The sequence below is a fragment of the Rhinatrema bivittatum genome, chromosome 10 (genome assembly GCF_901001135.1).
Source record: "Rhinatrema bivittatum chromosome 10, aRhiBiv1.1, whole genome shotgun sequence".
Taxonomy (NCBI): Eukaryota; Metazoa; Chordata; class Amphibia; order Gymnophiona; family Rhinatrematidae; genus Rhinatrema; species Rhinatrema bivittatum.
In genome coordinates, this window is record NC_042624.1 from 23,462,120 (window position 1) to 23,485,708 (window position 23,589).

Sequence of the window (23,589 nt, forward strand, 5' to 3'; positions counted from 1 at the left end):
CAGTTATGCTCTGATTATGATGTCAATTACTAACGAACAACAGAGTCTTAAGCAGAGAAATGAAAATACTTTATAAGGATAATTATTAAACAGTACCTCTTTAGATTGTCCAACTTAGATAGTGTTGCCGACGCCCCGACGACTCCAGGCGAAGCCGGGCAAAGCCGTTACACCGCGCGCCCCTTAAGCGCGCGCGGCTTTAGCGGCGCGCCGCTTGATGCCCCTCTTAAATGGGGCACTTCCGGGTTCCGCCCCGGGGCCGCCCTTCGACATCACGACGTCGGTCCGCAGAGCTGGAGCACTCGCGTTGGAGAGGAACTCTCTCACCCGGTCTCAGACAGCGTTCGCAGGCAAGTTGGTTCATGTCTTATCTCTGCGCCCTCAGTTTTAGTTCCAGGATGCCCCGCTTAAATGGGGCACTTCCGGGTTCCGCCCCGGGGCCGCCCTTCGACGTCACGACGCCGGTCCGCAGAGCTGGAGCACTCGCGTTGGAGAGGAACTCTCTCACCCGGTCTCAGACAGCGTTCGCAGGCAAGTTGGTTCGCGTCTTATCTCTGCGCCCTCATGATTTTGGTTTTTGTAATATTTAATGACAGCCTATTATGAAAAAGCCACTTCAGTATTACAGAGAGATAGATTTTAGTTCTTTAAATGAGGAAATTGAGAGACGGACTGGGACAAAAAATTGTATATCAGCCTATATATGAAAGATGAAACCCAGTCCACCAAGGACACAATGGCGCTAAATACAATACATATTGAACAAGATGATAGAGTGCAGAGCCTTGTGGCATTACAGTTTTATTCAATATTCCGACTTTCCACCTCTTAGTAGAACCTGCTGTTTGCAGTTGGATAGATAAAAGTTGAACCGTTTAAGTACTGTGCCTGTGAAGCTAAATTCTTTGAACTTTTAGATAGGATGTTATGATCAATGGTATTAAACGCAGCTGATATATCCAGGAGTACAAGAATGTATTCTTGAACAATATAAAAACCACGTGGGAGAGGGACTGTTATGGCTAGAAATAGAAAGTTTCCATACTGTGATTTTGTTTTTCTAAAACCAAATTGATTAGGATTCAACACGCTATTGTCTTCCAGGTAATCAGTCGTTCATGAGCCAAAGAATGAATGACTTAAAAGGCAAGGTGGATATCGGTCTAGAGCTTGATAGCTCAGAGGGATCAGCAGCAGAACTTTTCAGGTCATACAGTAGTCACCTTGAATGGATCAGATAGATGACCTTGGGCAAAAGATAAGTTCACAAATTTGGCTACCATGGGAGCTATTTCTTCTCCAACTGTTTTTAGGGCACTCATCTGGATAGCATTTAGGGAGCAAAATGATGGGTTTAATTTAGCTAAATGTTACCTGCAGACCGGAAAATTTTTAGAAAAGGTATGTCATTACCCGGATAAAATTTATCAAGACTAAAAAAAAAAAAAAGATTCTGCTGGGGCAGCACCAAATCCTCCATGCTGTACCGTGAAAACTGGCCAAGTAGCAATTTACTTGGTGCTTTAAATCTCCCAGCTGGTGTGTAGACACTTGGAAGATAATTGAAACCCCATGGACATAATAAAAAAACGCTAAAACTGTTTCTGTCTTTTTTTTTTTTTTGCTTCTGACGGCCTTGAACACAACGCACTTGTTTTAATAACTACTGGAAATCCAGCATTAATCTCTTTCCTTGAGCTCTTCGTGCGATGGCAGCTTGTCCACAGAGATAACGTATTCAGGCTCAGTTTGCCAAGAGAAGGCTGTCATCCTCCATTGGAGAGAGAAAACTAAAAGCTGGATCCATTTCCTAAGTGTTTTTGTCTGCGACTGGACACTGTTAATTAGGTTTCAGCAAAGGAAATCACTAGTTAGATGTTTACAATCTAATATGAGCCTCATACTATGGGAGAATGAAAAGCAGCTGAAAGTAATACATTCTCGGGTCATAGCAGGACAAGAGGATGAATAGGGATGTGTAGGCCCGTCATTTTTGTTTTCGGAATTTGGTTTTTTTTTTGTTTTTCAGCCTCTTGTCCTGTGACCCATACATGTATTATTTTCTGCTGCTTTTCATCTGCCTGGCTCCGCTGCTTTTTTTTTTTTTTTTTTAACAAAATGAAAATATCTGAACACTTTCATTCAAAGCTATTTTCAGTTCAGATGTGCTATTTGTTTAAAATGAATGCACACCTTTACTGTGCAGATCATAAGAAGTGCCTTGCTGGGTCAGATCACTTGTCCATTGAGCCCAGCATCCTGTATGGCATAGTGGCCAATCAGGAATTATCTGGCACATCCTAATGGGGAAGTCCATTCCATGTTGTCCACTCCCGAATTAAGAGGTGGTGACACCCAAATCTTTCTAGCTAATAATTGATAATGGACCTGCCTTTCATAAATTTGTGGAAGAGTAGCCTAGTGCTTAGATCAGCAGGCTACAAACCAAGGTTCAAATCCTGCCAACACTCCTGCAGACATTGGGCAAGTCACTTCACCCTTATTACCTCAGGTATTGTTGAGATTGGGGGTGTTTAATGTGCCCTTGGGCCTCAGCCCGAGCCCAGACCTTCAGGGCCGAGCCGAGGGTTGACGGTGGCTTCGCATGGCTGATGGGCTGACCCTCTGCCAGACCTGCAAGCTCCCAGAGCCAACAACATGTGATGTTGGTAGGGGAACGGTCCTCCGACTGTCCCGAGCCCTTTCGGACCTGCCGCTTGATCGGCATTGGAGCAGCAGGCCTGGCCTGAGGTTGAGGGCAGACGGAGGCCTTGACACATAGACAGGACTAAGGTCGATGCGACGGCATCCTTGACGTAGACACAGGGTTGATGCGACGGGATCCTTCACGTAGACACTTGGCTGATGCGACGGCATCACGGGCATGACGAGGAACTTGACATCCATACAGACCAAACACAAGGCAGGAGGACACTGGCACTGTCTCTCAGGGCGCCCTACTCAGCCCACCCACGGGACTGAGTCGCGGACCACCCTGTCCCACTACGCGCCCTACACAGCCCTTACAGGCTGGTCACGGACCACGAGGAGAACGGGACAGCGCAGGAAAGGTCCAGGCAAAGAGGGACTCCAATGACGAAGCCAGTGTCACCCAAAGCTCCCTCTAAGGCTGGCGGGAACGGAAGCTTCGGAGCACAGGACACACAGTCCACCTGTGGGCTGGTCCACTCGGGCACAACCTCATCCGAGGGACCCCCGGCCTCACAGGTACCGGAAGGCTCAGGAGCACCAGACGAAGATGCAGGGAAGGACATCTTAGCAGGCAGACACAATAGGATGAGGAAGATCATGGCAGAACATCAGGACATGGTCAGGGACCTCAGGCAGACATCAAGACACGAAGATGAAGTATAAAAGCAGACAAGAAGAGGAGCTCCACGAAGAACGGAAGACCTTACAAAGCTCTGGCAGGCAGGAGACTCCAGAGGGAACTCACGCTGATGCAAGGCCAAGACAAGACTGAAGTTGAAGTCCTTTTATAGGGCTGCAGACCGGCGACTCCCTGGGAGGAGTTTGGCAGGCCCTATAACTACGGAGAAGTGCTGCGGGCCGGCCTCTAGGGAAGGGCGTGGCCCAAACCAGGAAATCCATGCAAGTACGAGCAGCTTCAGGCAGGCCCCACGGACATCGAGGCCTCCCAGGCCCTGGAGCAAATCCTGGACAGTTCGCAGGCGAGACCCTGGCTTGGAGCGGCCTCCAGGAAAAGGTAAGGGGCCTCCCGTAGCACCACTACAGGAGGGTTCATAACAGGTATAAATTAATGAGTAAAATCTCAAAGGCGTTACATGCGTAAAATTAGCATATAGGCATATAAGTAATTTGTATTTCGGTATATGCTATTTTATAAATACCAAAATTATGTGCGAATTTTTGGTTTCGTGTGCACATTTACCCACACAAAAAAAAAGTGGTCTAGAGGCTTTCAAGGGCGAGGCCAGAGGTACACATGGAAGTTGCTATTTTCTAAGAAATTTCTGCAAATACATCAGGCAACTTATTTGCGCAATTTTACACCTGCTAATTAACTAGCGCAATTTATATCAGGCTCGTCTGTTGTCTGCTGTTTTTGGGTGGGAGGTCTTGGTGGTGACAGGATATACATATCCAGAACCCCTGGAACACCTTAAGAACAGGACTTAGCTATCTGGACTCGGTCCACCTTAAGATAGGGAATTCTGGGTACAGGCTGGCTGAGAGGAAGTCAAAAGGAGACCCAGGACTCCAGGAATATATGTAAGAAGGGATAGGCAGCCCCTTAATAATAACTGACTTATCTGAGTAGCTATTTAAAATGGAAGACGGCCATTCTTTTGCATAGCTGCCTGAATTTGTATTGTGCAAACTGTGAATTCTGGTGATTTTGTTGCACTTAAAAGAAGAAAAAAAAGTCTTGACCGCTCATTTCTGTGAAACATGGGTGAACTGGGAGAAGTTCAGGGTGAAGTACTAGGAGGATCTTGGTGAACTGGCGATGGTTGAAAGGGGGACAATATGTAAATCTCCAGCTCTAACACTAACATTTCAAAAGGGAAACGTTGATAAAATGAGGAAAATAGTTGGAAAAGTGGAGCTGAAAAGTTTAAGAATGTTCAACAGACATGGGCATTGTTTAAAAATATCTTAGAAGCGAGTCCAGATGTATTCCCTGCATTAAGAAAGATGGAAGGTAGGCCAAATGATTATAGGCATGGTTAAAAGGCGAGGTGAAAGAGGCTATTTTCACCAAAAAAAAAATCTTCCTTCACAAGTTGGAAGAATTAAAATCGTCCATTGTACCCGAAGACTGGAGGGTGGCCATTGCAACCCTGATATTTAAAAAGGGCTCCAGGGATGATCTGGGAAACTATAGACTGGTCAGCCAAAATTCAGTATCAGGAAAAATAGTGCAAACTATTCGAGAGAACAAAATCACAGATCATATAAATAGACATAGTTTAATGGGACACAACCAGCATGGATTTACCGAAGGGAAATCTTCTCTCACAAATCTGCTACATTTAAGGATTTAATAAACATGGGACCGATGCAATAAAGTACGCCCAGCCTAGCGCACAGCTTAATGAGTGGTTGGACGCACATTTTGAAAGCACTTCCAAACCCCTGATGAAATAACACGTGTCCAACAAAACACGTGTCCAAACAAAGGCGTAGCTAACAGCGCTCATCACATGTAAATGCCATGTAGACGAGGCAATTAGCTATTACCCAGCAATGCAAAAAATCCCTGTGCACCTAGAGAGCACTTTTTAACTCGTTAAATTTTATGCCTGTCGCTGGCATAAAGTCTTCCCGCACGTCAAGTGTTCAACTTAAACAAAAAAAAACTGCTCTTCTTTGGTTCCTCCTACTTCGTATTGTTGCAATACTAAGTAGGAAGAACCACAGAAAGCAGCACCATGCAAAAAAGTCTTGATGTAAAAAAAAAAAAAAAAAAAGAAGTTCAGGATGCACAATACACACCCAAAATACACAAGCTCTGTGCCACATATATTGTGCATGCTTATTGTTACCATAAAATAGCTGCCACGGGAAAAAATGGATATGCGTAAATTGAGCTATCCCATGCACAGCCATGTCTCCTGAGGCCCGACGCCATGGACACAATAAGGACTCAAAATGTATCCCTAGCATGTCCTTTTTAGCACAGCAGGTCATTTGCTTATTGCATCGTGCACCCAGGACAGGTAATTGTGCACATATTTAAAAAAAAAAAAAAAAAAGAATGCTCCCAGTTTGGACTCACATTCAGGCTGATACAGTAAAGCGCGGCCGCAGTTACCCCATTTCTAACCCGCTGTGTACTCCCAATTTCGCCGCATAAGTCTAACCCGCGATTCACTGTTTTTACCGATCCTTACCGCTTCTTTAACTCGACGCATATCCCTTTCCGCCCGCGGCATGTATATGATATGTAAACGATACAATTAGCTATTCCCTCCCATACAGTAAAGTGCGCCCCGACTATCGCCTTTTTAACCTGCTATCTTGCCGCGTCTTTAACCTAATTTACCGCCTACCCTGACCCTTGCGTTAGTGTGGTGAACTTAGCCGCCCAGTCCCAAACCAAACCAACCCAATCCAAGCCCCAGCAGAGAGAGACGAATTTTCACAGTCCCAAACTTTCCCCCAGCCCCCGCTCACTTGCCCTGGCCGCGGCCATGCAAGCCCCCAGCAGCAGCAGTAGAAGGGCGTCGAGAGAGAGCGTCGAGAGAAAGCGGCTTCAGCAGCCCCGCCAGCGAAGGTGAATACGTGCACGCCTGTAGGTCCAATATGGGCGCTCAAGGCAGCGAAGGCGCATGCGCACACACCGTGACCTCCGACGTCCAGCCGTGCCCGGCTGGATGTCGGAAAACTCAGGGGCCCAGCCTTGGCTGTCATCTGAATCCAATTCCCTCCCCCCCACCCCACCCGCTGAAGTGAAGAGCAATGTTGCAGTTGCGTCAAAAGCATCAAGGCTAATTGGTTAAAAGTAGTAATATCCCCAGGCCTTCTGTTAAGGGTAGTAGCTTCGGCTCTGTGCAGGTTACCCCTATGCATCCTTTTCTTCATTTCCAACCTCTAGCCTTTAGAGATCCATGCCCTTTTGAATTTTACTGTTTTCATCCTCACCAACTCTTCTGGAAGAGCATTCTATGCATCCACCACCTTCCCTTAAATAAATATTTCTGAGGCTGGTTCTGAGTCGTCCCTCCTGGAGTTTTTTTGTGACCCCTAGTTGTACAGTTTCCTTTCCAACAGAAAAGGTTTGATGATTGTGCATCATTAAAACCTTTCAGGTATCTGAAGGTCTGTATATCTCGTCTCTCTCACACCTTCTCTCTTCCAGGACATACATATTCAGATCCTTCTGCCTCTCCCCATAAGTCTTTAGATATAGACTCCAAACCATTTTGGTCACCCTTGAACACAAAACAATTATTTGCATAAATGGCACCTAGCATTAAGAATAATCCAGTTGAAGACGTGATCACTGCAAGCTCAGTATACTGCTTTAAAAAGGGGATGAATAATTTCTTACAGGATCACAGAATGCCGGCGATGAATTATTAACTGACTCAACAGATATCAGCCTCAATCCATCTAAAACTGTTTATTGGACTTCACAGCCCATTCAGTACATTGTTAAAGTGTTGACAGCAGATTATGTCAACATGTTGGCAACTCATTGGGAAACAAACTGATTAGAAATCAGTTGATAATCTTTTGCACTGAGAGTAGTTTGGAAATTTTGTAGTTCGGAGGATAGAATGGTATAACGCTATAATTATGTATACATTAAATATTAATTTAGAAAAATGGCACTGGGTAAGACACCACCACCTCTCTGTTAAACATAACAACTATTGTGCAATTCACTACTAACCTGCTAGCAACCATTTGTCTCTTCTGTTGATTTTCAACTAAACGGGCAATGCATTTGTTGTAGTATCCAGTAGAGCTCATGCTGTAATGCTGTCTATAAGTTACACACTGGAGTGATTTTTCAAAGAAGTTATTCATGTAAAACTAGCAATTTTCAATAACCCATTTAAATGCCTAAATGCATATAAATCCTTTTGAAAATTACCTCTAATGCCTTAGTATATCTGCATAATAATTGCAGTGTAGATATAATTCTCTTTGTAATCCAATGCAGTTAGTACAAGCGTACAAATAAATTAAGCACTGCACTTGACGTGTGTATCCAATGCACTAGACCAGAAAAATAAATACACAGTATAGTAAACCAGCATATCTCGCTTTCTACAGTACCTTGCACTGTGAGGAACACAGAAGAAATGGTGGTTCCACCCTCATTGGATGCAATACAGTTGTACTCTCCATCATCTGTGAGCTTTACACTTTTGATTTCCAGCGACAGATTGCTCATCACCTTTATCCGGAAGGGCTCCACATATTTCTGGTCCATGTTATTCCTTTTCCAGGTGAGATTGTACTGCACTGTGCTCGATGTAAGACAGGTCAGGATGGCCTGTTCTCCTAGAGTCATGGTGACGTTGTTAGGACTCTGGATAACAGGTGGTGGTTCTGAAGGAGAGGAAAGGATAAGCAGAAGATATTTCAAAGAAGGCTTAGACCAGATGTGCAAATGGCTTCTCCCTTTTGTCTCTATAACCTATTTTTCGTACATATGGCAAGTATGACAAATGAAGCATCCTTTTAGCCCATATTTATCCTACTTTTTGAAAAGGAAGGTGTGTGCGTGCCCAGCTAATGTCTTTCCTATATGGTGGACTATCTACACCATTGAATTTTCAGCGCATGTCAGGGGAGACCTGGGGATTCCGACAGGACCATTATTTTTTTCAATCCACATATTCCAAACGTAGGGCCTCAATGGGATCCCTACTAGAGTGTGGCTTTGTAAGAAAGGATATACACTGAAAGAAGAGAGAAATATACCCCCAATACTTACTTCCTGCCTCGGACACAGAGCCCTAGCAGAGCTATGGATTTTTTTATTTTTTTATTTTTTTATTTTTTTAAAGTCAGAGGGCGAGGAGTGCTTTCTTTTTTTCAGTTCCTGTTTCCCCTAGAAGCTCCCAAGCCCCCGTCTTTTGGGGCAAGGAAAGTTGAAGCCATGAGAGACTGAGTTATTTTACCCTTTTGAGGAGAGAGAAGATTGTTCCATGTTTTGGACTTTATTTTGAAAGGAATTTTCCCACCATTCCTTCCAACTCGTTTCTGGAACTTTGTGTTATTTTTTTCATCTGGTTCTCTCAGCCAGACAGAGTCAGTGCCAGCCCAGCAGAATCAGTGGAAGGAGACAAGGATACTTATCAATTTTACAGTGTAAGTAGTTGAGGGAAGAGAGAAAAGAATCTGAGGTACCAATCCGGTGTTACCCATTACCCATCTAATACAACCAAGCAAGAGAAGTGGAGAACTGGTCATCCAACAAACAGATCCAAGCTATTTGACATAGGAATAAATTGGGAGGACACTAATTCCAGTTAAACAAACCCAAGGATGTTTCACAATTCTAACCCAAAATTGGGAAGGGACCCTGAGGAGGGTTTTGAGGAATCTGAAAACCATAGATTTATTTACTTACATAGAGGACTAGTTTTTTTGTGGATATCACCTGAAAGACGTTTGTAGAGAATGTCATAATTTCTGTCTATGCCCCATTATCAGTAAAGTTATGTTAGAACAACAGCTTTGATTCCAATTTGATTATTGACATCTATTAAATCAACAGACAAATTACGACCATGGCTCATGGAGAATCCTGTATGATTGGCAGTAAAGAGAGTGAGACTGGTAGGCAGACAAGAAATGAAAATAGGAAGACATATTTATAAATGACCTGCGATGGGAACAACGAGTGAGGTGATCAAATTTGCCAATGACACAACATTATTCAAAGTTGTTAAATCACAAGAGGATTGTGAGAAATTGCAAGAGGACCTTGCAAAACTGGGAGATTGAGCATACAAATGGCAAATGAAATGTAATGTAGACAAGTGCAAAGTGATGCACTTAGGGAAGAGTAACCCAAATTTAGCTACACAATCCAAGGTTCCACATTAGGAGTCTCCATTCTGGTAAAGGATTTAGGTGTCATCCTTGATAATACTTTGAAATCTTCTGCTCAGTGTGCAGCAGCAGCCAAGAAAGCAAATAGAATGCTGGGGATTATTAGGAAGGGACTGGAGAATAAAACAGAAAATATCAAAATGCCTCTGTATCGCTCCATGGTACGGCCTCAAATCAATGGCATATATTGTAGCAATTTTCAAAAGCCCACTTACACGGCTAAAGTGCATTTACACATGTAAAACCCAATTTTAAGCGTGTAAATGCTTTTTAAAATCAGGCCTTTGAGCGCAACAACCTAGTGTGATTAGCAGCTGGAGTCCAGTGTGTGTGCCTACTGCAGCTGAGTGCTCGCTCTTGTGAAAGGGAATAAATCCAATGCTAGTTTTCATGTGTTTCTACTGTCTGGACAATAATTCCTCCCATCCTATCTCTTGCCCACCCATCCCTGTGCCTGCCTTTCTTAAATAGCCATACAAGCTCTGATGGACATTTAAATTAAATGATTAGTTAAGTGATTAAGATTCTTAACAATAAATATGCAGGTGTTCCACAGAGGCAAACTGACATGACGACTCCTTTTCAGTGCAATAACTGTGGATCTCTGCTCCAGAGGCAGATCAGCTGGAAATTAGAGCTTGTACCACCTGTCTACAGTTTCTGCAGTAAAAAAAAAAAAAAAGGAGTTGGATGACAGAGAGGAATTGGGTTAAATTAAGGAAAGCTCCATTAATAAGAACATCCAGAAAATCTTCTTCCACTTCTGCAAAGAAGCCGAAAAAAACCAGAAATAGGTGGGTCACAGTGGACTCTGGTAGGACAAGACCCATGAAACACAGACATCATACCCACCCAAATTGCCTTCCCAGCATTAGAAACAGTTTAATGTACTACTTTTTAAGCTCCATGTAAACCGATATGATGTTCCCACAAATACTGGTCTATAAAAGCTTTTAAATAAATAAATACTACTCTATAACATGCATCTCAAGTAGTAGATGAGTTGTTAAAAAAAAAAGACACCCACTATTCACAGAAACTCAAAAGCACTGCTAAAATATCTAAAAATTAAAAAAATCCTTCTCTTGGGGGACTCCATTATTAAAGGCATTAAGTTGGAGGAAAAAGTGTCAAATGCCTATCAGGATCCTCAGCTTGCAGGAACACAGACCAAAGTCTTTGTACTATAGCGAAAGAACAGAATTCTGATACTGATCTTATAGTCCAGTATTTGGGTACTAATGCCCTGGCAATAAATGAAGTCACGGAGATTTTCAGTTTTCAGGGAATAGGCAAGGACAGTAGCATTTTCAGAGGTATTTCCTGTTCATGGTAAGGAAGCTGAAAGGCTTAGGTATAATCGCCAAATTTAACAGTTGCAACCCAAGGCAGACATGACATGGCCGCAATATGCTACTTCCTGGAAGGCAGGAGGTAACCGGTACAGAGGACACAATATGACTGGGAGTGAGTTCCATGTGAGAATTTGATCTACTTTGGGAAAATGAGCATAAAATCTCTGCTGAGCAGACTAGATTGGTCTTTTGGGGCTTATCTGCCATCATTTACTATGCAACAATTTTAATGCTCGGAACACAATGGTAGGAAATACTTCTATCGGGAAGAGTCAGATGATGGCCTGTCTCCAGGTTCCCCAACAGCCAACGGCAGTGGCGTAGCTAGACAATTTGGCGCCCGGGGCAAGAGACTTCTTCGGCGCCCCCCCTCCCTCCATCAATGATTTCCATGGAGCGAACACCCGCTACAGTCTTACCTACTTTATCCGCACTGCCACAGCGCCGCCATGTCAGGCAGCACGCGCGCGGCTCAATTGAGGACCCGGGCGACGTTGACGCCTGGAGCTGTATCTCCCTTGCCTGCCTGGTGCTAGAGGATCACGTGCGGGAGCCTGAAGGGTGAGAATGGGGAAGGGGAGCTGACGCCGCATGCACAAGATTTTGTGCGGGAGAGCGCTGAAGCACACGCCACAGGGGAGGATAGGGAGTGGAGAAGCCGGAGGCTAAAAGCGCTTTCCTGTTTGCGGTACTAGAGAATTAAAAGTTGCAAAGTGTATGAAACAAACCAAAACCAAGCGCGATGAGGGTTGAGGGGGATAGCTCTCTGCATACATGAAAACAGAAGAAAAGGCTGCGACCCTCGGTGCTAGGAAAAAAGTAGACTGCAGCCTAGAGAGGGCTGCACCTTGTGGGCGGCTTCTCGTCACGTTGGTTCATCCTGCACCCCTGGAGGGCAGGGTGGGGCTCACCATAACATCCAACTCTGCCCTTAACGCGCTAATCAGGTCATCGCTTAGCAGCTGTACAGAAACAAAAGCTATACAGCTAAGATAATGGAAGCTTGCTTGCGGCAGGCTCCATCCTTCAACCCACACTCATCATCAGCCTTGAACCGCCAGAAATGCCGCTCTGGTCCGCCTTCTAGTATGCGATGCCTGATTTAGGGAACCGATCCGCTCTCCTTTTTATATTCCTTCGTAAAACTGGTGGACCGGGTGCGATGGATCCCTGGTTTTGGGTCGGCTGAGGCTTAAGTAACAGAAAACCGATTTTTCTACCGACCACCCTGCAACCTGAAATAGGGTCAGGGCTGCTCCTACCCCTCGTTTTCCTAAGTTTCATGCTTGCTAAGTGGAACATGGATTGGGCGTGGGCTAGAGCACAGGCGCCCCTAAGTAAATTGAATTACCATTACTATAAATCTCTCATAACAAAACAAAACAAAACAAAAAAAAAGACGATCTGCCAGTATTCAACAACACTTACACATCTGGGCTTAAAATACTAATTTCTTTTTTTATTTAAATAGCTTTTTGGCGCCCCCTTAGACCCAGCGCCCGGGGCGGCCGCCCACCCCTCGCCACGCCACTGGCCAACGGCATCATGGGAGCGATGGTCCCCCTGATGCTCCTTCTATCGGTACAGCTTCAAGGACCTTCGATGTCGATGCCTCCAATACCGATGCCAATGAATTGGTCTTCCAGTCCCCAAAGTGTTTACCCATAAGTTCTAATTGGAACTGGCGTCTTTTCTGCCTCATGGTCGCACACTTGCAACACTCATGGACATCTATCATGGGGGTCCATAATAGAAGTGGTCTTTATAGAGACATAGAAACATAGAAATGACGGCAACCCTAACCTCTTTAGCCTTTCTTCATAGGGGAATCATTCCATTCCCTTTTGGTCACTCTTCTCTGTACCTTCTCCAATGCATCTATGGTAGATAGGTGAATATTAGCCCTTGAAGAATGAGGCTGCAGGGAAAACCTGTACTGTTTCAATGCATTTCTAACTGATCAAGGTTTCCCTTGCTCTATTTATTATGTTACAAGCTAGCCCATTCAAAATAATTCACACAGTCCTTGGACCATAAAATACACAGAAACCCCAACATGGTCTATGTTTCACCATTTTTGCAGAGACACCAACTGAAGAAGGTATTTAAGAACTCAGCAACGGACTGGTGAGACCATGGATTATCAATGATCACAGTGTACACCCCCTGATGCAGAATCTCAATTTGAAACACAGACTGTTTTGGGGTTTCTGTTTGTCATGTCGCCATTGCTACCTAACAGCTTTTTAAGACGACTCGACAAGCTAAGTACTTTGTTTTATTTACAAAAAAATATCCAAATATATATAATTAAGACTATATAATTTCATGGTATGAACTAGACCTATGATTAATGAGAAGGCAATGAAGGATCTTGTCCTATAAGATGGTAGTGCCTTTTATGAAGATCTTTTAGGAGACTCCTGGTATTTCACTTACAGAGGGTTTTTTTCACGTGTTGACTTTCCTGTTCCCTCTGAATCAGTGTGTGATACCATATTGATATTCAGATTTATGTATGTATTAAATCACCTCAATGCACTATTACATATTATGTCCTGCTTTTAAAACACTATTAATTTCAGTTCATATCAATTTTTTCTCTAGGAAATAGATAGATGGAGGTTACCATATTCAGCTACAGACGAGAGTGATGAGAATGACTTTTTAAATAAAATAAATACAGGAAGAAGCCGATACACTGATATCATTCAAGCAGAAAAAGCTACCCGTGAAACTCTGTGGTTCCTTCGCTTCAATGTACAACTGTGGAAAATAATGCACATCACCCCTCTAGAGCAAGCACAAACAGAACTTCGTAGTTCAAAATAAGATCTACAAACATTAAAAACATGCAGTCTGCAAGACTTGCTTTTGGCAACCCAAGGCTATTTATTTAAGATGTCAACCAAAATTCATTTAAAGTATTTGCTGTGTCTCTATTTCAGCAATGTTTGAAAAAATAAATATTAGAAACATCACTGTTTGTTTTCCTAAGGCTGAAAAATGTTGATGCAAATCCAGAGTCTTTCATTCTGAATCATAGCAGATGACAAAACAACAAATGGATAGATAATCAGTAATTTATGTCAGCTGGTCGTGCTCCAACACACCAACTGGTGAGGCATACTTTAAAAAAAATCACAATTCACAAAGGAGTTGTAAGAGGCAGTGAGAGCTGACAAAGGTGCAGCCAGGATAAGCCCAATCTAGCTTTTCTCCACTCTTTTTATTTTTTTTTTTATTTATTTTGGGTTTTTATATACCGGCATTCGAGAACGCAGTCCCATCATGCTGGTTCACATAGAACAGGGGTGCATCATAAACATAAACTAAAAACAGTGGTGCGGAAAATGCAGTTACATATAACAGGGAGATTGGAACTTGGCAGAGAAAGAAGAGAAAGGACAGGTTATTAATTCAAACATGTAAACAATAATGGAGATGGTTAATCATGGTGTAATTGGAGATAAGGATTGGCGAGGATGAGATATATTAGATATATATTAAAGAAACCCGAAAGTTGTCTGTATCAGAGAGGTTCTGAGCCCATCCTCTGCCAAGGCGAGAGCCTGAAAATGTAGAGTAGTCACACTGGTACTGAGTATGGACAGTGGATAACACACTGCTCTTCAGCTAATATACTCTTCCTTCCCACCCCTATCGCACAAAAATAAGCTCTTAAGAGGTTTTTAAAAAATGGGAAAAAATCTGTTCATCAAAATATGTGTGAGATCAATGTGGTAAAGGGGTTATTATTATTGGGATTAGTGTAGTATGAGTGAGAAGTATGAGTGATGAGTATGTGTGGAATGTTTTGGGGGGATTGATAATGGACATGGGCATTAAGATGTTTCGTTAATGTGTAAGATCATATATGCTGTATGTGTCCTTAAACGAGATGCCTTTATGATATGTTTTAATGCATTGTAAAAAGGAATGGTTTAATATTACATGTATAAACGGTTGAATAAAAAGGATATATGTGAATAAAACAATAGGATGTTTAATATGGTCCCCTATTTGTTTGTGATGTGAGTATAGGGGACAGAGAAGACTCTCTGTTGTGATTATCATTCCTAATTTTAGTCATAATACATAAAGCCAACTGTGAGAACTGAACAAATTATACTTTAAACGAAGAAGGATTGGCTGCATATAAATAGGTAATCTGGTTGATTACAGTCATCTCCAGATCCAATTAAAACTTGGTGCTCCCCCGTCCAATATTTCAGAAATTCTACCTACACCAGAAGAAGCTGGGGGTGGCCAAATGGCTCCGTTATTTCCAGTCAAGTTGAATAATTCCTGGTTCTGCACCACTGCCTGCAGGGACTTGTAGATCCCTAAGAAGAGCAGTTTACAAGTCCATGCAAGCAGTGCCTATAGAACCAGGACTGGATCGGCCTGTCCTGAAAACTGGAGCCCCCCGGCAATCTGGTTTGCCAGACGTTTCTGCCATAGACATCAAGGGGCAAATCTTTAAACTTATGCGAGGGCGCAGATTTGTTCGCGCAACCCGGCGCGAACAAATCTGCGCCCGATTTTATAACATGCGCACGCGCTGCCGTGCGCATGTTATAAAATCCAGGGTCGGCGCACGCAGGGGGGGTGCACAATTGTGCAACCTGCGCACGCCAAGCCGAGCAGCCTTCCTCCGTTCCCGCCGAAATCGGAGTGGCCTTGGAGGGAACTTTTTTTTTGGTTCCCCCCCCCCACCTTTCCCTCCCTTCCCCTATCTAATCCACTCCCCCAGTCCTAACTAAATCCCCCCCCCCCCCCCCGCCTCTGGCAGGCATAACTTACGCGCGCCGCCGGCTCCCTGCCCTGGCACAGGCCGCGGTGCCGGAGCACTCAGCCCCGCCCCCGGACCGCCGCCATACCTCCGGCCCCACCCACAGACCACCGCCACACCCCCGGATACGCCCCCAGCCCGCCGCCATGCCCCCGGCCAGCCCCTTATTCGAAGCCCCGGGACACATGTGCGTCCCGGGGCTTGCGCACGCCGCCGAGCCTATGTAAGATAGGCTCGGTGCACGCAGGGGGAGCTTGGGGCAGGTTTTCGGGGGTTCCGTGTGTATCTTACGCGCGTACTCCTTTGAAAATCTGCCCCCAAGTGTTCTAGTAATGGTCTTGATCCTGGAGAAAATAGACTTTTCACTGAATCAACATAAGAACTATCCTTTCCAAAAAACAATGGTCATGGCAGCTTAAAACTCCATAGAATATTTCATCTGATGTTGTTAATTTTGGTGAATTCTCATGCTGAGAAAATAAAAGTTATCACAAATTGCAAAGAATCTAGAAAGGAACAAACAATTATTATTATGTAGGGATTTCTTTAACTTCCCTAAATTAAACTTGGCAAAATACTTTTATTATCCATGCGCTATTTATTCACATTGCAATTTTAAATTCTGCAGTGAGTAAGGGGCCCTCACTGTTGCTTTAATTAAATGACACACACCTGATACGTCGAAAAATGTCTGAGCACGTCCAGTTCCTGCTTTGCTGATGGCAATGCACTCGTAGTAACCTTCATCAGACAAGGAGACTTTGGCAATGTCCCAGTTCACGCTGCTCGACTCTCTGAAAGATGAACACACACCCAAAACTGATGAAACAGAACATTAAAAGTGAAAGATAATATTCTGCGTTCATAATGAGGCCAATATTGAAAGGCCAGCTGAGTGAGTAAGACAACAGGTTGTACGGCTGAACCTAACTGACTAGGTTTTCAGTTCAATAGCTGTCTAAGTCTACAGTCAAAAATCGGACCGGCCAGATTTAGTTTGTCTGGATTCCCTGGCTAAATGTAGCCAGTAAGGGGGTAATTTTAATTTTAAAAAGGTATTTACGTGCATAAGATCCAGTATTGTGCCATGCATGGCTGATCTAAAACTGATCAGAAGAAACATGACAATTTGTACCACTCACTTTAATTTTTGACAAACAATCTCAGGATCACAGCATCAGGCAAACAGTGCTCATAATTCCAGTAACCTGTCTCTTGCCACACAATGAGCTGCATTCATTTGCTGGTCCAGTATAATGCTTCAATCTGCACCCTTAACTAATGTCAAAATGATGAAAAAATGAAAACTTAGCTCTGTTTCTTTTCCAATTTCTCTGAAACCAAGATTGTAAACCATTCAACTCCTAATGCTGTGCACCACTGGATTCAGTGTTTCAAACTCCTGACCCTGGGGCACAGTCGGGTCAGTGCCATTTTGGAAAATGGCACTGACCGAGCTGGGTGTGAGGGTGCGTCTGTCCGCAACAAGGGATCCAGTTTTAGGTAGGGCTGTTCTGGAGGGGGAAGGGTGTGGGAGTAGCAAGTGATGTAGGGGGGGGCCGAGGGGCAGGGATTGTTGTGTTTGACTTCGGGAGTGCCAGGGGAGTGGTTGTGTTTGACTTCAGGGGGTTAGCACTGTGTTGCAGTATTTGGCCGCAATGTTTTTTTTCGGGGGAGGGGCCCTACTATTGTATTGCCAAGGCACTGGATAGTCAACAGGACCACCTTATATCTAGAATAGGGCATGATGTCATCAGCGCCAGCATTTGGATTTTCCCACCACTGGCCCTTTAAATAATCTGATAGTTGGTGCACGTGCATATTAGGAAGGCCCTGGATGAGCAATGTCAGAAGGAGCATGCCCCTCCCCCCAGTGCCACTGAGGAGAAGGAAGCACCTGTATCGGATGGCAGAAGCCCAGCCAAGCCACAGTGCACGCTGGGTGGTCGGGCCTGGTACCAGAGGCACAGCTGAGTGCGGCAGCTGGCCATGGCGAGAAGAGGAGGGCCTTGGCCAGCCCTGGAGAGGAAGGTGAGTGTGCTAGTCCACATGGCAGGACCACGGACTGCCAAACATAATAGCAACTAAACAAAATCACTGTGAAACTGGGGAATGTAAAAAATATCAGATTGACTAACTAAAGAACAACAAATCACCGGGACCAGATGGCATTTCACCTAAAGTTCTGAAGAAACTCAAATTAAATTGCAGATCTGTTTCTGGTGATTTGCAACCTATCATTTAAAACAGCTATGATACCTGATGATTGAAGAGTGGACAATGTGATGTCAATTTTTAAAAAGGGCTCAAGGGGTGATCCACAAAACTATAAACCAATGAGCTTGACATCAGTTTTGGCCAAAATGATAGGATCTATTCTTAAAAAGGAAATTACCGGGGGGCGTGGTTTCGCCGCGGACTAAGATGGCTGCATGAGCTTGGAGCTCCTGGACACCCTCCTCATTTTGCGAAAATAACACTGCATAGGCGCTTTCATCACCCCCTAATTTTGTACTCTAGTCGCCAGTCAGCGGCGTGATGGCAACCAAAGAACAATTGGGCAAACTGCAGCGGTTTTCCTTCACGAAAGCGGCGCATAACCTGCCCGGCCTGGAATCTACCCACGTGGACAACATGGCGGCCAGTATAGAAGAATCGGACCCGGAAGCCCCGCTCCTCTCCCCGCCGCACCCCATCGAAAAATCAACCGCGGAGTCAGAGCTTCCCACCAAAGCCATGATCCGTGAGTGGTTTATTGAGCTTAGAACTGAAATGAAGCGATCTAAAGAGGAGCTGCTCCATTCCTTCGCAGAGAACAGGGAGGAGATGCGGGCCCTGGGTCAGCGGGTTGACGAGTTAGACACCACTATAGAAGGCCATGCGATCGCGATACAAGATCTCTCGCTCTCGAAGGAAGCCTCTCAGGACATTAATTTCTTGCGTGATAAAATCGAAGATTTGGAAAATCGCAATCGGCGGTTGAATATACGGATTAAAGGCATTCCGGAGTCACCGGAGTTTGAGGACTGTTTTGCTACGGCACGGGACATTTGCCACTTCTTGCTCCTGCAAGAGGACGGGGCGGTGGCTACCGCGGGATCCGCTGCCGCAGAGGAGCTCCAAATTGAGAGGGCGCATCGGTCCCTAGGCCCGCGGAGACCTAACAGTACCCGTGACCTCATTATCAATTTTCAACGCTTCGCACAAAAAGAGAAATTAATGCTCATTGCCAGGAAAAAGCGCAGCTGGGCATGGAGAGGCGGAGAAATTGCATTTTATCAAGATCTGGCACCAAGCACGCTTAAAAAGAGATACGATCTTCGGGCAGTCACACAGGCGCTGAGGGAGGCGGAGGTTCGGTATCGGTGGCAATTCCCGTTCGCGCTTTCGTTCCAGCATCAAGGGACTACCTACCGGCTACAAACGACTGAAGAGGCAGTGAAAATTTTCGCAAAGGCGGGGTTGGTTTTACAGTTACCGGAGCCAACGCACTCTCAGAAACCCGCTTCAGTCGTAGTGAGACCAAGATGGCAGCAAGCGGGCAAGGCGAGACGCAGGCCCCGTGTGCGCGCGGGGGCGACTGGTGAACAGCTATCTGATCAAGGCTGACTTTGAGCTTTAATTTTGTTCTGGACTTCCACTATTCGAGACATCCTATGTAAAGGGGGTGATGTATGCTTTCTCTCTTTGCTGTTTTGTTTAGCTATATGACGCAGTTTTTCAATTACATATACAATTACTGAATGTGTTATCTGTTTATTGTAGGTCTAATCTAGTGGGGGGGGAGGGGGGGTGTGTGCAGCCTCTTGGTTCATGGGACCGCATCCACAGGACAGAATCCTGGGGAGAATGTACACGGATTCTGCTTTTGGGGTTCCTTTTCCCGGTCATTATACTTCAGAGCAGGGTTTAAAAGGGGGTTTTCTTCTCCCGCTAAAGGTCTGCAGCACTGGCAGGGGTTCCTTTCTGGTCACGAGGTGTCTTTTATGCTCTGTCCATCTTACATGTTTTGAGCACTAAACTGTTTTTTCATGCTTTCCTGATATTCTATCATGATTCGAATTTTTTCAATTAATGTCAAGGGGCTAAACACTAGAAAGAAAAGGGATATGTTGTTCCGAGACCTAACAGATCGCAAGGTTTCTTTTGCCCTCATACAAGAGACTCATGTGCGCAGGAGACATGAACACCTCCTGCGCTCGAAAAGCTTTCCACAGATGTTCTTAGCGGCGGCCAGCAACCTTGCTAGATATTCGGGCACAGGAATCCTGATCTCAGCTGCCATTACGTTTGAACTACTGGAGCAACGACTAGACCCCCTGGGGCGATTTGTTCTTATTAAGTTTAAACTGGGAGCTACCCTTTTCACACTGTTATCTATATATGCACCCTCGCAGGATCAAGTAGCGTTCTGGCAACAGATTCAGGGCATGCTCAAAACGGTAGCAGAGGGCTTCTTGATCATCGGTGGAGACTTCAATGCCACATTGCAACCTGATATGGATAACTCTCGCCCTCTCAGCCATCAGGCATTGCGATCTGGACATAAAATTAGGGCTACCCTTCAAGCTTTAATGAAGCAATGGAAATTGGCGGACATCTGGAGACATCACCACCCGACAGAACGGACTTACACATTTTATTCTAATCCCCACGGCACGTACTCTAGAATAGATGTTATTCTCCTGGACCAATGTCTCCTGCCTAAGGTCCATGACACGGATATCCTTCCCATCACATGGTCCGACCATGGAGCGGTCACACTGGACTTAAAAGATGGGGCTACATTGGGGGGCCAGACCTACTGGAAGCTCAACACGTCGATCCTCCGATCGGAAACTTTTCGTTCTGCCCTCGCCTCACAGGTGCGTGAATTTTTTTCGATAAATAATGACCCTGCCATCCCTTTTAGCACGATCTGGGAATGTTCGAAGGCCGTCGTCCGTGGGGTCTGTATAGCAAAAGCAGTAGCCCTTAAGAAAGAGAGGGACGCTAAATGCCTAGCTCTGCAAGGGGAGATAGCGCAACTGACTAAGTCGCATATGCTGACTCTGTCCGCCAAAGTTTACGCCAAACTTTCTGCGCACGACAACGACTGGCGCACTTACACGCGGATCGGACAGCCTTCCATCTGGAGAAACTTAAACAAGGCTATTTCGAAGGCGGGGACAAGGCTGGAAAACTGCTGGCCAGGCAGCTGAAGACACGCACGTTACAGAGCATGATACCAAAGATAGTGACATCTGAGGGGCGATTAACCACGGATCCGGAGGAGATTCGGCAGAGCTTTGTCGATTTCTACGCTCATCTGTATGGTGCTGACCAATCCATTAAGCTGTCTGATATTCAGGAGTATCTCGCTGATCTGCCTTTGCCAACACTTACAGATGTCCAGAAGGAAATGTTAGATTCTCCGATCACAGAAGCGGAAGTAAGGGATGTTATCAAACACCTACCGAACGGGAAATCTCCGGGACTGGATGGCCTTTCCAGTGAATATTATCGAGCATTGTCCGATGAGCTGGCGGGCCATCTTGTGGCACTTTTCAACTATATTCGAGAAGGAGGCTCTTTCCATATCCATGCTAACAGGGCTGGCATTACCATTCTCCCCAAACCGGGCCGTGACCCTACTATGTGCGGGTCGTATAGGCCCATTTCACTAATTAATCAAGATCTGAAGATCCTGGCGCGGATATTAGCACAGCGACTGAATAGATTCCTTCCTGGGCTTATTCATTCCGATCAAGTGGGGTTCATACCCCAGCGCATGGCAGGGGACAATGTTCGGAAGATCTTGGATCTAATCTGGTGGGCGAAGAGAGAAAATATTCCAGCGGTCCTGTTGGCGGGGACGCGGAGAAGGCCTTTGACCTAGTCCATTGGCCTTTCTTATTTCACGCATTACAGGCTATGAACTTTGGGGACGCTTTTCTCCAGTGGATACATCGGCTGTATGACTCTCCCACAGCTTTGGTGAAGGTCAATGGACGGTATGGCCCGAGTTTCGCAATTGAGAGGGGAACCAGACAGGGGTGTCCCCTTTCTCCATTATTGTTCGCACTTTTTCTGGAGCCTTTTGCCACCCGCATACGCCTCTCCCCAGAGGTCAAGGGCATAGAACTGTGCGGTACCCAGTATACCATATCCCTCTTCGCGGATGATGTAATGTTCACTTTGGCTGATCCTGTGCACTCCCTGCAGGCGGTGAGACAGGAAATGGCAGCATTCAGTGGTTTCTCTGGATTCCGGGTGAACTTTGATAAGTCCGAGCTCCTCAATATCAACCTGTGCAACACTGACATAGCCATCATCAAGAGCACCTTTCCCTTTAAATGGGCGACGAAAGCCCTCAAGTATCTAGGTGTGTATCTCAATGCCTCATTAGAGGACCTCTACCATCTCAACTACGAGCCGCTCCTCAAGACCATCGATCGAGATCTCCTGCGATGGCATCAAAAATCCTTTTCCTGGTTGGGTAGAATTGCTATCATTAAAATGAACATTTTGCCTCGTCTATTTTATTTGTTTTCTACTCTTCCAGTCTACCTGACTTCCTCTATGCTGAAAAAACTTCAAAAGAAAATTTTTGACTTTATATGGAGACGCAGACCCCCTCGAGTCGCACGCCAAACATTGTACCTGTCCAAGAAGTCTGGAGGCCTTGGAGTTCCCAATTTTGCACAGTACTATGCCGCGGCCCAGCTGAAAGCGATTGTTGACCTACATAAACGAGAGACTCCCAAGCAGTGGCCCCAAGTGGAGCAAGCCATGCTGGGCTCTATGGCAATAAGCGCTTTATTTTGGCAACCCACCCACACGTGGAGACCCACCGTCTGTATACCCTGGACCACCCGCACGACATTGATGGTCTGGAGATCCTGGAAAGCTGCACTGGTTGGTAGCTTTTCTTATTATTACCAATCATCTTTATACCATACATTGCAGTTTCCGGCTGGTCACGAAACCATATCTTTTCTCCCCTGGGCCCAAGCTGGCATCCTGACTATCGGACATGTCTATCAAGGGGGACAGATCTTGCCTTTTTCGCAGATAGGATTACAATATGGAATTCCAACTACTGATTACCTACCGTATGCCCAGATTCATCATTTTTTGCACAACCTCGTGCGCCGACAAGACCTGCGGCCTACAAGATCTCTCTTTGAGAATTATTGTGAAGGAGCGGACAAGCTGACTAAAGTGGCGTCTAAAATATACGGTCTTTTAAACACTCCCCCTAGTTCAAAGATGTCTCATATACGTCAATGGGAATGTGACCTCGGAGTGCTCCTGTCGCCTCAAGAGTGGGAACAAATATTCGACAGGGTGGGCCGTGGTTCTACTTCGGCCAGAATTCAGGAAAATGGATATAAACTTCTTTACAGATGGCACCTGGTACCAGAACGAATACATATGCTCTATCGCCACTACTCACCAACTTGCTGGCGAGGCTGTGGGTTAGCGGGCTCGTTCTTACATATATGGTGGACTTGTCCGAAAATAGCGGACTTCTGGCTCGACCTACAGCGCTGGGTATCCTCACTCTTATCCCAGCCTATCCAGCTTACTGCCAAAATAGTGCTTCTTAATAGTTTACTCACTGGACTGAACAAGGACCAGCAACGATTCTGCCAGCAAGTATGGACAGCTGCTCGCCTCCTGCTGGCTAAGTTTTGGAAAAGTCCTCGGATTCCAACGTTGGCAGCAGTTACTGCCTTGCTACGGCAACACAAACGTCTTGAGTATCTTACCGCTCTCTGACATAATCGCCTTCAGTCTTACCAGAATACATGGTCTCTTCTCCCATAAAGTTCTCCAGACACTCGAATGATTTTGTGAGCAGATTAGCTTTACTATACTGGAGTGTTGCATTGC

The 23,589-nt window shown here is 45.2% G+C and overlaps 1 protein-coding gene across 1 annotated transcript in view; it reads right to left on the reverse strand.

The window, feature by feature from the left end:
• The window catches only part of HMCN1 (hemicentin 1), a 688,208-nt gene that overhangs the window by 413,665 nt on the left and 250,954 nt on the right, over positions 1-23,589 (reverse strand). The window contains 2 exon segments of the mRNA XM_029617466.1: positions 7,774-8,049; positions 16,384-16,505. Of these exon segments, the coding sequence (XP_029473326.1) occupies positions 7,774-8,049; positions 16,384-16,505 (398 nt within the window).